Raw genomic sequence first — 18,642 nt, forward strand, 5'->3', positions numbered from 1 at the left:
AAGGCTGCAAGGACAGGATCGTGACTGAGCCTTGTAGAAATTCAAGTTGAAAGGGTTTGCATAAGTCTCTCTCAGGCATAGCAAGACAACTGTGGTTAAGTTTTAACACCCAGTTTAGTGTAATTTTTCCTGGCAACCTAGGACACATGAAAGGAATTAAGAAAAAGCCTTTGAAATGGAAGTTGTTGGCACCAAAACAGTAACATTCATCTCTTCAAAATATCCTAGTTACCAAAACTTAACTCTTCAGTAGATCATTGTCTAAGCTTGCAGATTCACTCAGTGTTTCTCTAATTGACTGACATAAACTCTGGAGAAAAAGCAGAGTTAGGAAAAACAACACTGCAGCAAACAACATTTTTGCTGGAATCAGCAAACCTCCTTTTTGTAGTCAGAAAAACAAGGGAGGATAAATGCACAAGACCTGATAAAAGATACTTGACAAAGGAAAGATGAAAATCATTCTGGAAATTGAAGAGTGATGAAGGTTTTCTATTTTCCTCTGTTGCGAAGAACTAGAGAATGAATAATTATTTCCCAATTGTCTGTTTAGTTTCTTTGAAGAATATTATGCTGTGCCAAAGTTTAGCTGTGTTCTTTTGAAGTATATGTTTTCATTTGTGTTTTACCCTATTGCACTGCTTGTCAGGATTTTACAGGCTTCAGTAGATTTATGGGCTGACTGCTAATCCACTTCATTCTGAATTTTTTTCTTGATTGGTTCCTAAATTTGGCATATCCCATGCTTTCAGGAACAAATCTGCAATAGGGGGGAGACAGGGGGATACAAGACAGAAGTGAACTGTCTCCCTAGCCTGCAATGTAAGTTTGCTAAGCTCTTTTCCCTGAAGGCAACACAGATGCTGTTTTGGGACCTGTTTGTGTGGTTTTTTTAACAGAACCACTGAAATATTTAGAAACCATTGTCAGTACATGGGTAGGAACATCACCCCCTGCCTATGAAATAAATATTACATCTGATTTCCAGATGTAATATTTACAAGCTTGTTCCTTGCACTTCAATTTCACTAGATTTTAGGTAGATTTGGTTGCTTTCTTACAGTGTTAATTCCACCTTCCTTTACTATTATGGGCATAGCATACCCATAAAAAGACAGCTAAAAGACACCTGCTACTCATATATTACTCCACTACAAAGGCAACTATGGCAAAGGAACCAAAATATAGCATTTAATTATACTTTAGATTGTACGGAAAGCAGAGGCCAAGTGGTCAAGAAGCCTCCCAGAAGTGCATAAACAGGCAGCAGGACACAGCCAATACAACACCAGAGGAAAAAATGAAAACACTAAAAGTAAAATCCACTGGCATTTTTTTACCTTCCTTTATTTTCTCTATTGCTTCATGTATGCTCTCTCCGAATTATTCTTCTGAGCTTTCACCCATTTGGCACATACTTAGTAAGAAACTGAAGAATATATGCTGTATCTCATGCAGTGCAAATGACAACTTTTTCAATTCTACGTGTTACCTTTGCAGTGGTTTTCATCCCAGGGATACACACAGTTCTGGAGTCCATTGCAGACCAGTGTATTATTTATACACATATTACTGTGGCAAAAGAATGTGTTGGCTTCACAAGGGGCTAAAAATGAGAGAAATGATAAATTATATTAAATTAGCAAATCATTCAGCTCTCCTCTACAAACACATCTAGGAGTGGACATGTATTCTATAATAGAACAAAACTATACAACATGTGTTCCTTGTGCATATTAAATATTTAACATGCAGCATGGAGAGCACTCAAGTCATAGACTGTTTATTATTCTGTGGCAAGAGGTTCTCAGTTTCATCTAAAACTGACTGAACCTTCCCCTAGTATGGCTCTTCTGGATGGAGTGGGTTGGATTCCAAACATTGCTGGGTAGTCTCTGATGTGTTATCAACAGTTTAACCTCAGATCCAAAACATATCACCCTATGGCTGCTACAAAAAAGAGTTAACTGTATCCCAGACTGATCCAATGAGTGACAGATAACATCTTTAAAGTTTTTGATGAAACCTCAATTTTATAAGAAAACTTGTGTGACTCGAAGACAAGTACTTGACAGTGCATGTCAATGGTGTCTGACCATTTATACACAGAGGAAGTAAAATTATTCCAAAAACGTTTTAGTCATAAAAAAGGCTACAGTTAAGAGGCACCCTTTTGTTTACAAGTATGAAGATAAAGAAGCACAACAGTCTTCAGTGTCCCCGAAGCCTATGGCCTAGAGGAATCATGCAGATTAAAGCCGCAGGAAAATGGTGCTATTAATGTCCATGAATTATTACTGTGAAGAAACCGCCTGAAAGCCTTTGGAAGGTATTGAAGATGCTGCTAAACTGTGGTGTTTACGGAAGTATTGGGAGATCATTAGGTGTTGGGGTTGTGAAGCTATTGCTCCAAAAGTGCACAATATATTAGAGATAAATTGCTCCTCATATCTCTTCTTTAAATGAGAAAGACTTCTGTAACTTAGAAGAGCTACAAACTTTGTCAGCGTTAAATTGTCAAAAACGAACTCCTTATGTATTTTTTTTTAGTTCAAGGAACCTTAAAGTGTTATTATAATTATTTTTAAGGGAGAGATAAATAATAAACTAAGACCCTTAGCTAATCAGAAAGAAGTTATGATGCTCAAATTACTCATACTTCGAGTTTGATACTTCACAGAAATTGTTCTCCTCTGCAACTTTAGAAGCAGTTCCTATGACAACATAAATGCATAGCAGAGAGAATAGTTTAGTGGTTTGCAAACAAAGGACAATACAAAGGATTTGTATTGCAGGACTTAATGACTCAATAGATCATGTCAATAATTCTACTTACCAATAGTGTTTAAGTTAAAATATCCATAACTGGCATATTAGGAGCAGTTATGGTGTGTTAAGCAAAGAGTAAATGCCATCAAAATCAAAAAAAACCACACCCCAAATATGCAAACACTCACTCAGATATAACACTATATATACTGTACCTCTTATCCAGAAGATATCAACCAGCCTATCCACTGTTCAATTTTTGTTTTTAAATCTGGTATACTATCTCCTGAGGTGCAGAGAACCTGGTCACATTTTAAGTTTGTTACAGAAAGGATTCTACTTTATGCTGGGCAGATCAGAAGAACACATGTGAATATTATAAAAGGGAGGATATTTAGGGACAGTCCTTATCTGTCTGTTGCTGTCACTTGGGGACAATGAAGGCTGTGCCACATCATGATGTGACACACCACGTAGATAACACATCAAAGGCATAATCGTCCTTTCACACTCTAGCTGTTTCCAGGCAAGGTGAGGATCTTTCAGGATGTTTCCCACATGCAGAAACAGTCTCACTGCCTACTCTGAGTAAAAAGAAGTGAGAAACCTAAGAAGATCTAAAGAGGCATCCATTCAAAATACAGTGTACCAAAAAAAAGACCCAAATACCAAACAGAGAAACTTCAAGGAGTGACGCAGGAAAAATGGGGAACAAAAGCAAACAAACAAACAAACATTTGCAGGATTAGATAGGTTATGCGATGAAACCCACAAAGGAAAAAAAAAGAACATACCAAACAAGCAAACAAAAAAAACCCCAACCAAAATGCCAAAAAGCATTTAGAGTGGAATGAAAGATCTTAGTAGTGAAGTCAGAAGGACAGAGTCCTGTCTGAATTCAGAAGTAGAGTGGTGATAAGTAGAAAAGGAGAACTAAAGGAAGGTAGCAAGGAAGGGAAAATAAGACAAAGAAAGAGCAGAGTCTATGGGAAAAAACAATGTCAATTGGTTATTTTATTCTTCACTAAAAGAAAGAGTGAGACTTTCTATCAAATGAAAAAAATATTGGGAAATGTTCCATAGATTAGAGAAAAATAAAGAGCAATAAAAAAGACCTTTTTCAGATTTAAGAAGGAATAATTATGCAAAAAGCTGACAGGGACGTCTGGAAATGAAAAGGAAGAAAAAGAGGGAAAAATGAATGAAAATTTAAGCTTTCTTAAATTGTGCTATTGAATGGTGGAGGAAGAAAAATCATATGTGAATAAATGTCAAAACAAGATGAATGGCGAAGCAAAACCATTTCAGAACCCGTACAGCAAATTTAGCATGAGAGAAACCCAAATGTAAGATTCAGAAAACTAATGACAAACAACCCCCCCTTGTTCATGTTCGTAAAATTAAAATAGCCAGGTTCTCTCTATGGTCCCATGAATGTGGAGTGATTAAAGTGGACAAGAAGTCAATGTGTTTCCCCTACCCTAATTAAGGTGGTTTTTTTTAATGAATGAAAGCATAAAGGGAAGCTGAAAACTTGTCAGTCCCGTTGCACATTGGGAAAATTTGCTTTCTTGCCCAAAAAAAGGCATAGCAAAGGAGTCTTGGGATGCTACATCAAGGACATTCTAGTAATAAAAAAAAAGAAAAATGAACTGATGGTAAACCAGATTCTTTCACAGCAAGATGGATCTGGTCCTGATGCAGTCTTATAGCTGTTGCAGAACCCAGGATGACAGTGGAATCAAGTAATATGTGACAACAAGCTTGTGGATATTTTCACAAAAGGAAACTATTGCTATCATTAACTTCAACTAGATAAAGCAGCACAAACCTCTCCACACACCAGAAGCTGTCCTCTATCACACCATGGTCTTCCCCATCACTATAAATGCCTTTAATATGAGAGAAGAGCAGGAATGCACAGAGCTCACCCAGGTGAGGAGCCAAGTGACTTTTTGGTCATGATTAGTGGAAAGCCCAGTGGAAAGCTACCAATATTGTACTTTGTGTCTGGACTACTTGATGAGGAACAAGCAGTCAATGAAATCCTCTTCAGGCAGGTGGAAGTAGCAGCACAATCACAGGCCCTGGTCCTTATGGGCATTTGAACCACAGGATATTTGTGGAGGGCAACACAGCAGGGTGCAAGCAAGCCAGGAAGTTTCCAGAGTGCATTGATAACTTCCTGACACAGCTAATCCCAGAGTTGATGAGGGTAGCTCTGCTGCTCCTCATACTTTTATAAAGAATCTGTTGGGAAGGTGAATGTCAGGAGCATGAGATGATGGAGTTTGGGATGTTTCAAAGAAGGAACAAACCAGAAAGCACAATCATAATTTTGGGCCTCAGAAGAGCAAAAGTTCCCTGTTGAAGGGTATGGGTGGACAAATGCCATGAGAGGTGGTCCTGGAAGTTCAAGGAGAGTTGGTTGATTCTGTAAGATCACCTCCTCCAAGCTCAGCAGTTGAATATCTGGAGTGCCTGAAAATCAAGTGAAGGTAGCAGTTATGGATGGACAATGAGCTCCTGACTAAGCTCAAAGTCAGAAAGGATACATATAAGTGGTGGCAGTAGGGCACCATGATCCCAGCAGAAATATGACTTCTCTGAGTGGAAGGAGCTGAAGTTAGGGAAGGTTCAGTCAACTGGACAGACATGAACTCCTGGGTCCTATTGCGATGCCCCCAGTAGGGGACTCACACCTCTCACTACTTTTCAGAGATAGTCAAGCCACTCATGACTATCTCTGAAAAGTCCTGCTGATTGGACTGGGCAGACAGGATCTTCAACAGATCAACAAAAGAAAATGTAAAGTCATGTGCCTTGGAAGGAATAGTTTCATGCAGGGGTACGTGCTGGGGACTGACCGACTAGAAAGCAAGCTTGCAGAAAAGGCTCTGGTATGCAATAAGGTCACCTTGAAAATCACCTTGAGCCAGCAATGTACCCTTGTGGCCAAGAAGGGCACCACTGTCCTGGGCTGCATTAAAAACAGAATTGTCAGCAGGCTGAGAGGTTCGATGCTTCCCTCCTATTTAGCACTGGAGAGACCTCATCTGCAGTGCTGTGTCATGTTCTGGGCTCCTCTGCACCCAAGTGAGCCCAGCAAGAGGCCATGAAGGCCTTTAAGGCTTGAGATATTGGAGGTGAGAGGAGAGGCTGAGAGAGCTGGGACTGTTTTGAGCAGGCTCTTGGCAATGCATCCAAACACCCACTGGGATGGAGTGAAGAACACAGAGCCAGGCTCTTCTCAGCAATGCCCAGGGACAAGACAGGAAGCAATGAACACTAAAGGAAATACAGAAAATTCCCTTTAAATGCAAGAGCTAACTTTTACTTTGAGGCTGGTCAAACACTGTGCAAGAGCTGGTTTACCAAGAGAGATTGCTGTGCTTCCAATACTGAAGATATTGAAAACCCAGCTGGGCACAGCCCTGAGCCACCTGCTGTAACTGACCCTGCTTAGTGAAAAAGGATTGGACTAGTCCATATCCTGGAGTCCCTTCCATCCCTTCCATGGCTCTCTGAAAAAACCCTGACTTCATATTTAGATTAAAAGTAACAGCTAGGAACACACAATTATGTTATTTCTCCTGTCTCAAAGCTGCCTTGAGTCAAGCTCTACCAAGGTACTGGCCTAGAAGTAAGTAAGAGAGCATATTCAGCAAAATAAACAATTCATAATAATTATAACATAACTGAGAAAATTTGAACCACACATATAATTCAACCTGATATATCTTGATGAAGTCTCTAATAAATTATTTGATTTTTATGATTTTTACAGCAAAAAAATACTATATTCTAAATTAAATCACTAACTAATAAAAATTTTATGAAAGTTTCTTCTTCTAGTTCGCAATTGAACCAATAATTATTTTTATATAAAATAATAGTTTTTATAAAATCCTATATACAATATTAAAATACCAAACATTTCCATTCTGCATTATTTTTAATGAAAATATTTTCTTTTTTATGGCTGTGAGTGCTATGTGTAAGAATACCTTGTATCATAATATTCAAGCAAATTTTATATTTCTTGAATTTATTAAAATGCAACATTTCCTTCTTTGCAACAGCTATTTACACTGAACACAAGATGGTGCTCTTAACCTAGAAGATATATGAGCATGTTAACAGGAATAGACATGCCAACCCAGTCTCTTTCAGGTATAGGAAACCTATGTTTAAAAACCCCAACTGTAACAATAACAACCCTCTTCCTGTTACTGAGAATGTAAATATGTTCTGTTTATAGTACAAATTAGGAGATTGTTGTATTATTTGTATTTCCAGAAGGTTTCCAGCACAGTATACAAAAAAGCTTCTGTTTGGTATTTGAAGTTTACTGCTTTCAAAATTCTTAAAAATTTTGAAACCAATGTAGTAACCTATAGGAAGGTTTTAGAAATGCATGTGCCCATAATCTACACTTTTTGATTTATTAAAAAACCCTAATATTGTAATTCTGAACAGCCTTAAGGCAGAGAAACATACAGTATATTAATAGTTCTTCAAATGACATCCTTACAAGGCTACATGAAATAAAAGCAGACATAATTTATATTTTTTAAAAAGATACACTAGTTTCACTCAGACAACAAAATAAATAGTCACAAGTAAGGCATTTATGCTCCAAAATTACAGAATTTGTAAATCAGTATGGAAATTAAATATTCCATGTTATTAATAATTATTATCTCATTGTGATATTATTACATACGTAACAAAACACACACTGTCTGTGCATTAAGATTCATTTTGTTGGGCATTGCAGGATACTCTGGATATCAACTGCAGTCATGGGCAGGCCAAAATATTTTTACAAGATGGAGCTAAGAGCAGATCTGTAATGGAACTGGTGCACAGCCTGGCTGCTCCTCTTCAGTCAGTGCTTTCTCCAGTGTATTTCTCACTATTTCTCAGCACCATCCACAGCTAGTGCACGTCCTTTGCTTCCAGGGTGTGAACTAGCTGAGCCAGCCAGCTTGGGTGTCTGTGCTGTACTTCATTGAACTCTGTGGATTTACCCTTTGAGCCTGTTTCAAGGCAGGGATTTCAGGCCAGGATGGGATAATCTTAGACAAATTTCCTACCCTACTTGTTATTTTTAGGCCTATCTCTCTCCCTCCTTTCTCCCCTTCCTTTCTTGTCATAACATTTTTGAAAGGTCTTGCTTCCTCCTAAGGGTGAATGGGAAAACTCTGAAATCTTAACAATGGTTAGATGTGAGAAACATTTTACACTGAAGTTGCTGGAAATTTCACACCTACTCCTCCTCTCCTCAAGATAGCTCATTGCATCATGCTCTGCACACAAAAATTCTTTAAGTACAGATCATTTGGATTTTCCCATTGTTCTTTGATGAAAAATAAGACTTTTTTTCCTCCATAAGTGAAGGAAAATGTAAATTCTTCGGATGTTCTTTGAATCATCTTTGAAACAGAAGTTTTCTATCAGTCTCTTCAAGGAAAAATATTTATTGAGAGGCAGTTTCACTTGCTTTATTAAAATTATAAAATTAAGATTGTTATAGCACTGTGCACTACAAGAATATTATTTGCCACTAATAAAAAAAGATTTGTTAAAAAACAGCTATTAGAAACTTGAAAATGAGATGGGCTTAATACTGATGCTTTCTCAGTCACCTTCAGACAGCTCTGTGAAAAACAAATATAACTTTTATGGGTAGTTAATATCATATACAGATCAATTATCTAGTCTTTGAAAAACACCTATATGTGGTTTCATGTTGTTTTGTTCAGGGTTTTTTTGATAGACAAACTCACCAGAGAATGGCAGGTCAGGAGCTTGTGCTCAGAGCTCCAGCCTGTGTTCTGTTAATACTCTGGGCACCACAAATAATTATTTTGTTCAGGGTCAGAGAGTCACTGGGATGCTTAGCCAGTGAGGGTTTTTCACTAGAGATAGCTGCAAATAGCACAGAAGGGAAGAAAATCACAGATGAGTGCTCACCAGTAACGAGGCAATCCCAATGGTTTCTTTTTAAAATATTAGTGTGGAAGCAGAGAGCAAAACCAGCAAAGCTGCAATCTGTTTACATGCCTAAGTCCTTGCAGAGAGAAACTGCTTCTTCACAGGTTGCACTAAACATCTTGCTGTTCCCTTTCTCAGTACTTCCCTTAGCTTTGCCACAAAAACACAGTCCCTAGTGCTGCATACCTGCACTCCCTCTTCGCCATTAAAGAACTGCCCATGCTGGGTGATCCTCCTCGTCTGTAAACAAGGACTTGAGTGCTGTCACTTGATCAAACTGGGCACTACTCTTCTAAGCATGGCCTTAGACTTCTGTCCAAATATGGGTTTTGTTCATAAAAATAAAATGATAGAACTCGTGCTTCATTAGGAAAGTTGAGTGTGACAGGGCTCTAAAACCAGACTTTGATCTCAAAGGGGCAATAAGAGAAGGAATGAAGTCTTTCTGGTCTGGGGTTTGTGGTGCAGGGTGATGGGCACAGGAAGAAGGAGTGCTACCAGAGGGCAGTCAGAGCTGGGGAAGTGAACATCTTGTCTGCTGTGCATACAGAGGGTTTTTCTCTTATGCCATACGCCCTGGTTCTACAAATCTGCTTTTAGGCTAAAGCGTAGGTGTGTCTGCTGAGGAGCAGATCTTTGAAGAAGCTGTAGGTGTAGCATGTCTGTCATTAATCAGGCTGGAGATCACTCTTCAATCATGGAAAATGAAATGAACATTTAGTCAGTGGGTGAGAAAACAAAGACTCATTTTTCAAGTCTTCTTACCAGATGAACAGACACCTTCTGATTATACCAGATTTTTGTTTACCTTTTACTGATTCTTATATTAATTTGTTGCATATTTAAAATCTAGTATAACAGTGAATGCCATGCACAAAAATATGACCATGCTTAGAAGATATCTTAAAAATTAAAAAGGTAAGGATACAAGGAGTTACAAACCCCAAAATGACAGTTGGAATAGTTAATAATGCTGACAGTGAAATATCAGAACATCACTATAAATTATCATCTATTAAGAATTAATCAGGTATTAAGAGTTACTTAGAGCTCAACTACTATTTTGACGATGATGAGAATCATTCCTGATTTTCTGGTGCAGGAAATTTAACAACCTCGTGCATTGTATGCCTTTTCTTAAGACATATTTATAGCCCTGCTGCTCTGAAAGAATCACTGTGAGAGGTTTGGGAACTTATAAGACCACTTTTTAGATGCCTACAAAAAAATGCATACATATTTTAAATGGATTTGGAGCACACTGATTGAAACATATAAAAACAATCATTAAAGATATCTCTTTAGGATTTCTCTGTTCTGCACAAATGTCAGGTCCCCAAGAAATGGGTCTGCAACTGGAATAAACTGAATAGACTTACACTGAAAGAAAACAATGCTCAGGCTTAGTAGCTTGTTTCCACAAGATACCATTTCCAGTAAGCAGAGCCTTGTGTAAGGGAAAGCTCACAGTCTCGACTGCCTAATTCCACACTGAGGAGAGGAACTATAGGAGCAACAGACCACAACACCTCCTGGTCATTCCCACAGGAACAGAAAATACTTTGTCACTCTTTACCACGCACATCACTGCAACATAAATGCATTCTTCTGTTTTGTTCCTTTCTCAGCTCTATATGAACCAAACAGAATTTTTCCCCCTCCTTCTTTGTCCCTGAATAGACACACAGGTGTCTGTTCCCTGATGCACATCTCCCTGAATGAGGTCTGACACTCCTTCTCTTCCATGCAGATGATCTAATTATTCCCACACGCTGCTGAAGACGTTGCAGTTTACATGCCATGAGCTGTGTCTCAGTGTGTGTGTCACTGACATCTGTTGTAGCCAGCTCCTGACAGCCAGCACCAGCGTGTGGCATAGGGCAGCACTTAGGGACAACAGACAAGACACAGAAAGTACCATTTGCCTCACCTTTAAATCTTTAAAGTTAATTCCCAGCAATAAAATCACAGATGCAGTTTCTATTTTTTATGAGCAGGCTATGTAGACCTATTTCAAAGTATTATTTATCCTTTAATAAATTTTCAACTTTTAGTGAGCAATGACTCTTCAGAGCAAATTTACAGAAAGAACATTATGTTAGTATTTTGAATTTCTCAGTCGAATATTTTTCAGTATAAACTATCATCTACTTAAAAGAAAGGAATAGCTTATAAGATGTAGCATGTCAGGTAAATATATTAGGAATATTGCAAGAGAAAAAAACCGCCACATTTTTCCTTATTATCCTTTAAAATATGAGAGCTTTGCAAACATACACTTATTCAAACCTTCATTTCAAGTTAGTCATCATAGTGCTTCACTCTCCAGCTCTTTATATGCTGTGAACCTCCAGTGTCTATGCAGTTGTTTCTAAGGTAACAGATCAAGATGCCTTGTGAAAAAAATGAATCAGATCTTGAATATTCAAGACATCTCCAGTTGCAGAAATGAGAAAAGGGCAGTAGCATCTCAACCGAGGGTTCTCAGTGTCTTTCAGACCCCAGCCTGATTTGCAGGCAAGAGTGATATAATCCACCCTAAGACTGCTAGTGTGAGAGTACAGAAGTGCATGCAGTTTCAGGCATGTAAAATGTCAGAAATTTTTTAATCAGAGCCATAATTAAGGAATTACGGAGGCTGCTCTCAACAGAGACTCGTTGCCTCATTGCAGGGTACACACACACAGAATACAGATGAAGAATGTGTTTGGTGGGTTGAGCCTTCATTCCAATCCCTGACAGTCACAAAGAAACCCTTCATTCTGTCAGACACATGATGCACAAACCAAAAACACATTAAAAATTAACATGAACCAGCACATTAAAACAAATGCACCTTTCTAAAGAGGCCAAATATGTATTATTCCTATCAAAGGAAACAAATAGATATCTTTCACAGGTCTTTCACAGGATTATCTGGGTCAATAGTTTTCAGTGAATGGAGCTATTGGGTTTTGTTGAAGGATTTTTGTGATTTGTTTGGTTGTTTCTTTTCTTAAACTGGCTAGAACTACATTTTGTTTCTTTTACAGGCTATATTGCTTATTATCTGAGTCCAGATTTCATATAAAAATATAAACACAAGTAAGGCATATAAAGAGAATATTAACCAAAATATGAAAGGCTTTTAGAAAGCTTTTGTTGCTACAAAAAACCCCAAAACTCTTTGCTTAACAATATCTGACACATATGTTCACTGCTATAGGCACACACCCACTACCTGTGCTAAAATAATCATAAGGTATTCTTCAAATGCATATCATAATGAGATCTGAAAAATCAAATTCAGAGAAAATGATCTGCCTTGATGAAAACTTTCAGGGTTGTATTATTTTCCATGTTGTGTAAGGAAAAACTTTCATGTATCTTGGGGATCAGACAAAAGTCACAGTTATATGACTGGATATGAGCACTTGTACCTGTTTGCTTGGTTTTGATTCTTGTGGTCTGTCTGCTGCATTAAAAAATATCGCTCGCTACAAATGCTTGGAATAAAAACTGCTTGAATATTTATACAGCTTGTTTGGCAACATGCTTCAGTGACTGCTCTGCGTAAAGAAAATATCAACAGATTTTGGGACTTGTATCATTGAACAAACAGAAAGGAAGATGCGTTGATTAGGGCCTTACGTTCTTGGAAAGATGTGAAGAGCATCTGGAATCGGCTGTTTCGACTGCCTTCGTCTGCCCACATGCGGATTACACCCAGGCCTGTCCTCAGCATCACGTCATTAGCAACTGTGCTGCAAAACTTTGCCTTCAAATCCTCCACCGAGCTGCTTCCGTCATACACTGCTACAAAATTCCTTTTGCATTCATTGGAATTCTGCATCTCGTAGTCCAAAAATCGCAAATAGATCTATAAATCAATCAAACAACAAAGTCAACATGTGCAGACATTTGAGAATGACTGAAAAAACATTAAGCAACTTTGCTCTACATTGCAGGAGAAAGAGTACACAAGAATTCCATCAAAATAATTTTTCTTGAGCTGGTGATCCGTAGGGCACTTCCTCAGAAGGCCATTAATAGGCAAACCGAGCACCCTTTCTGCTTCCTGATATTTTGTCTTGTTTCCAAGTAGAATTTCTCAGAAGATCTAGCTATTTCTTTGTTCTTACCCACAGTAAGGTCCTAATTTGCAAACACATACTTTTATTTTTAGAAGTATGTGCCATGGTTCTTCAAGCTAAAGGACAGATAAGATAGAAATTTCTTCTTTTACCGCTTGGCACGATATTGCTCTATTACATGACTGACATGTGAAATAATAAGGCAGATCATTGTTGCTCCCTCCCCAGAGTCAATGTGTCATCTCATACATTTCTGCTGCACTGATTCAGGAAGTGAGAATCTGAGAGACAGGCAGAACTCCATCATTAATCTTCTTATGTTTCCACAAGGATCTGGCCACCACCTCAGCTCTCCTAAACAAAGCATTATGATATACATTTTCATAATTTAAGTGGTTTGAAATCAAGCATATTTTGTGTAAACTCCTAGAAACCTATGTCTCTTGCATACAAGTTAATTGTCTCACAATGTAAAAGATATATTGTCCTTTGCAAAGAACTCTTTAAATCCACCTAAAAAGAAGCAGGGGTGAGGACGAAAGACTATTATTTGATATTCGAATGTATATGGATTTCAGGGAAAGCCATCAATTTTAAAAGCAATTGATTATAAAAGCAACATCAAATATTCAATTCACAGAGAACGCAAGTACTATGTTCAATAGATGATACGTAATCAAACTGCCAAGTATACTCCTGAGATTTCAGGAGAATGATACAGAAAGGTGGATGAGGGAGAAATTGTATAAAAAGGCAGTGAGCATTAGAGCTGTATGCATCTTCACTTGAAAAAAATTACTAAAAAAAGAAACCCCACTGTATTAGACGTCAAATATACTTATTTCCAAACAATTTTATTGACTTCAGGTATTTTTTTATATGCACAGAACAAATGTTTTATAAGCTCCTTTGCTTCTGCAAAAAGTTCACAAGCAGTGCTTACGCAAGTAGCAACAAGCCTCATAATTTCACCTCATTAATATATTAAAACTCTTATGGTTTTAGAATTATGTGCTCTCAAGCAGTCTGCTACAGTTTAATAATAGCTTAGATTTTTTAATGGGCCTCTTCAGGTATTGTATTATTTTGTATTTTCATTCCTTGTTATGCTTTGCATAAGTGTCCCTCTGAAAAGAATATCTGTGAAAAATTTTTGCCAGCAAATGAAATTAGGCATACCAAAGGGACTTTTTTTTTCTAATCTGTCATTCTTACAGTGACTCTTACTCATATTCCATCATTTCCATCTTTCAGAAGAGTTCAGAGGAATATATTTCAATTAAAGTGCAGTTAAGTGTACTTTAATTTCACCATATATCCTGGAGTTTACATACCAAAAATTAAGGAATCTTCTTGTATTGGCCTCTACAAAATGGAACAACTAAGAGAAATACACAAAGACATATTGAGATGGAAATATATCAAGGTATAGTTTTTATAGTGTTTCTCACTTCATTTACTGGTTGTTCAGTAAAACAGTGAAATGATACACACTACTGTGCTGACAGAGAAAGATCCCACATGGAGGAGGGAGATACGGGAACAGGCAGAGCCATGGTATAAGCATCCAGACACTGACCACATTTGGGACACAGCAGAGAGCTACTTCTGTGTCCAGACACCAGATCTCCCTTCTCAAGGAAGGGTGCAACAGTCACTGTGCCACCCTGGCACCCAGCTTCTCCTGGGAAGCTGCTGAGACAATCCACAGTACATCTCTACATTGCTTAAGGAATTAAGTGTGCCTCTTGCTTTTCTTTTCTCAGTTAACTGAAGCACTCTGCCTCAGACAGGTGTCCCAGTGCCTGCCAGCCTTGTCACAGTTCATGCAATGAAATTTTCTTGCAGCTGATTATAGGCAATATTGCATACATGTGACTGCTTTTCAGGAAGAGAAATGTGTCAGATAGATGGTTCACAAAGAACAGAAGGCTTGCAACATGCTTTGTCATTAATCATTACTTTTACTGTCTGCATATGCCTGTCATATGTACACCATTTATATTTATATGCTGTATATATACATATACATCTCTATGTATATATATGATAGATCACATAGTGGTCTCTCATATATATAGTGCCATGTACCACATCACATTTTGTCTGTTCCCGTCTTCAGGAAAGCTCATATTTACTCCAGAAAAAATATTGTATTAATCTGATGGCAGAACAATAATAAAACTGTACCTACTGGGTGAAAGGCCTTGCACACTTCTTCACATGTTCTCTATTTCTATCCTGCTGCCTTTATATATGCATTTATATGTACAATTGCATGTGCATATATATAAGCACATGTATTTCTTTTAAAGAGTATCTCATTTCAGTATGGAGATGTAATTTTTATGAGTTTTCATTCTTACAAGAAATGTGTGCTAATCCTCACTGTGGTTACAAAATATCAGCTCTCCCAGCAATTTCTAGCATTCATCAATTATTCCTGATCTGTTCAAAAACACTGTTCATATAGCAGTACAGACAAAATCTTATTTCTATGAGCTTATCATTTGACATTCTTTAGTTTCTGGAGGCACACCAGCCTTATAAAATAGTAAAATATTTCTTAGAGTAACAGTCATAAATACTGAAAAGGAATCAAGAGAATAATAACAGCATTTTGTTTTGAGTCTTCCAGTGAAGAAGCCAGAACCTTAAGTTTTTCCGAAGCCTGAATTCTGCTGTCAGTCATACCTGTTCATTCCTCTGTGTGGGAAATTCAGCCAACACCATCATGTATATAGACCTGATAGGTAGTGGAACTAATAGAAAGAAATATTTGACTTAGAAGTCTATGTCTAGCCTGTAGAAGAAAGATGTCACTTTCTCCAAAGCCATGAAGTTTCATAAATTAGAGAAAATAAGCTACTGATATTCTGAGGTGAGTTGGAGCTTCATTTTCGTAATAGTCTTTGGAGATGAGTACTCCCAGAATTTTATATAAAATGTTGAGGACTTTGTACAACACACCCTGAAATAAGGGGGTATATTTCAATCTATGTATTTCAAACAGACCTTTGGCTTAAGACTGCAGTGTATTTTTAAAATCTGGAAACTGATTACACAAACTGACAACCTGCTATTGGATCAGATTTTATTTTAAAGAGCTGGAATAATTTAATTGCATCTGTACACCCCTGCCAACTTGTATGGTTTCATTGCTATATATTTGCCATTGTTCCTGTCACTGGCTGTGAGACCCACACTGGCAGAATAAAATTACTAATAATAAATTGAGTTCCCCAGGGAAAGAATAAAACTGATTATATGACAAATTCTTATTAAATGCAAAATGTTCCCTATACATAGATTTTTGAAATCAGTGGAAATATTCTCATTGCTTTTGCTGATATGTGGATGTCACTAAAACAAATGCACCAGAAAGTGAGAGAAAAATTATCAATATTACTGGTTATTTCATTTACAGAGATCTTAGCCATTACTTCTACCATCAGTGGATAAGGAACTTTGTTCCCTGAAAGAAAATTAACTAAAGCCGAGGTCACAGACTCAAACACCACCATCTGCCTTCATTAAGCATTTTTTCATTGATGTGAATAGGAACTTTTGGAATGAACATTTCCATAGATACTGACGCATTATATTAGTATAATCAAGGCATTCTTGCTGAAGAGAACATCTTATTTGAAAGAAGAAGCATAACTGCCATATCTTCTTCTTTTACATTTTTTTTGCAAAGTTTTAATAAGACATTTTTGTCAAGCCATCAGCTCCACATTACTTAGGAGAGGGGCCTGCTCAAGTATTAGATTAACTGAGTTTTGAGATGTCACTGTAAATGCCAATGTCATTAGCAACAAAACTGATAAAGTCTCGCTGCAACTGTGGCACATTACATTCAATCACATAATATTTTAAATAACTCTTATGTCACCTGTAAGTTTTGTATGGCCACCGTAAATAATAACCAGAAAATGAAATGCTGGGAAATTCTTACTATTTCTTTTCATTTAAATTTGAAAACAACAAAAATCTCTGACTTAACATGCTAGGAAAAAATCCCGCAAAATTATTGTAAACTACTAATAATATATCACCTCAGTAAAATAGTCAGATTATAATCTACTCATAGTGAATCACTTCTGATGAGTTCTGCTTTTTAATCAATCACTGAAGGTTAGGGATGACAACATGATTGATCAGACCAGTCAGGAAAAGCTTCAAACCATATCCCAGCATATCAGACTTAATATATCTGCAGAGACACTCAGTCGCCTTAAACCAAAGCAAACAAAAAGCCATTGTTCAGCTGCCAAAAGTAATTTAAACATAAGAGAAAAACTTCCTCTTCATCCAAGCATAATGTCCAGGTTTTACATACTCTCCTTCTGGGTTTGGTCGATTCACTTGTAAGCACAGCATTGGGTTAAATTGTCCCATTGCCCAGTGATCAGTTACAGCACCTGCTTTATTCTACATCTTTTTCAGCTCTGTGTGATTAACAAAGTACTTTCAAGATGATACCTCCAGTATTTAGGCCTGGGAAACCCAGTTTTTTTAGAGCAGATTGTGCAACACTAATTGAACTCCTTCAAGTTAACCAGACACCAAGTACACCAGCCTAAAAAGCATGTTACCAATGAGGCTTGAATTTTTCATCTGAAATGGTCTGTCCTCTTTCTTGGATGCTATTTTTTTTTAATCAGCATTACTTTATTGCAAAACTGTTAATAATACATGATCTGTTGCATTTTTGTTTGTTATTTTGGGGTATTATTCTACATTTTTGGTCCTTCTGTTACTAGTCTGAGACCATGTTGTGCAAACAGAGAGCTCCATGCCTCATATTTTCTTCTGTTCTAGAGCTTGGAGAATAATGTCTGTCAAAGATGACAATTTTATATGGTACTTCTAAGATACTGTGATTCACAGCCAAGGCTTGCATATCAGAACACCAGTTTTCTAGACAGGCAAAGCTCTTTGGATTTCTTTGCTTTGTCCTATTTGTTTCTTCAAACTCCTGTGACTATCCAACAGCTGACACTTACTCTGTCAAGTCATCCTCATTTTTTTCTTTTACAGTCCAAAAATGCTCACAAGTGAGCAATATTTACAACTCCTTGGTACTATTCTGCTTTTTAACACTGAAAACTGGAAATCAAATCCTGATTCTGCTGTTCTCTTTGACAGACATTTTATTACTTTCTTTAATAGCTTTTTTAAATTACATTTCTTAATAGCTATTTGGTTTGAGGATGCTGAGGTTCATTATATGCCTATACCTGAATGGAATAAATTCATGGTAACTTAAAAGTGGGGTTTTGACAGTGTTACTCTGGCATGTGCATTGACATGCCTTCATTGCAGAGATTCTAAATACATGATTCCAAGCATGTACTTATCTTACACCTTTATCTCAGAAAACTATTTCACATAAGGGATTTTATTAGTTTAATATAGATAAACAATATTTTCTACTTGTTTAAACATAATTTGTTCACCTTGTACTCCCCATATATACATATGGTGTGGTACTTTTTAAAATTATTAATATTTTTTGCCTTCTCTGTATGTCAGTAAGCTTCAGAGCTTCTTCAAAGAAGGAGATCATCTGAAGCTTGCAAAAGTATCTCTGGCTGTTAGGTTATTCAGCCTTTAAATTTTATTTTTCTCTAACATTTCAAGAATCACCACTCAAATGGCTCTTATTAAGTTTTATTGCACTACTTAAAGTTCCTCTTCTACAACTGATGAAGAAGTCTCCAAAAATTAGTGTATCTTAGTCTTCCAGTGCCAACAGCTTACAAGCCAATCTAAGAGCACAAATTTCCACTGCACA

The 18,642-nt window shown here is 37.2% G+C and overlaps 1 protein-coding gene across 3 annotated transcripts in view; it reads right to left on the reverse strand.

Annotated features, from left to right (window-relative positions):
- The window catches only part of NETO1 (neuropilin and tolloid like 1), a gene marked incomplete at its 3' end in the record, with an annotated part of 61,595 nt that overhangs the window by 3,907 nt on the left and 39,046 nt on the right, over positions 1-18,642 (reverse strand). For all 3 annotated transcript variants that reach the window (XM_084204952.1, XM_084204951.1, XM_084204953.1), the window contains exons 7-8: positions 12,400-12,628; positions 1,493-1,606 (exon numbers count right to left, since the gene is read on the reverse strand). In XM_084204952.1, coding sequence (XP_084061078.1) covers positions 1,493-1,606; positions 12,400-12,628 — 343 coding nt within the window. The remainder of the gene's footprint in view (positions 1-1,492; positions 1,607-12,399; positions 12,629-18,642) is intronic.

This window comes from Fringilla coelebs, assembly GCF_963513975.1.
Source record: "Fringilla coelebs genome assembly, chromosome: 1".
Classification (NCBI taxonomy): domain Eukaryota; kingdom Metazoa; phylum Chordata; class Aves; order Passeriformes; family Fringillidae; genus Fringilla; species Fringilla coelebs.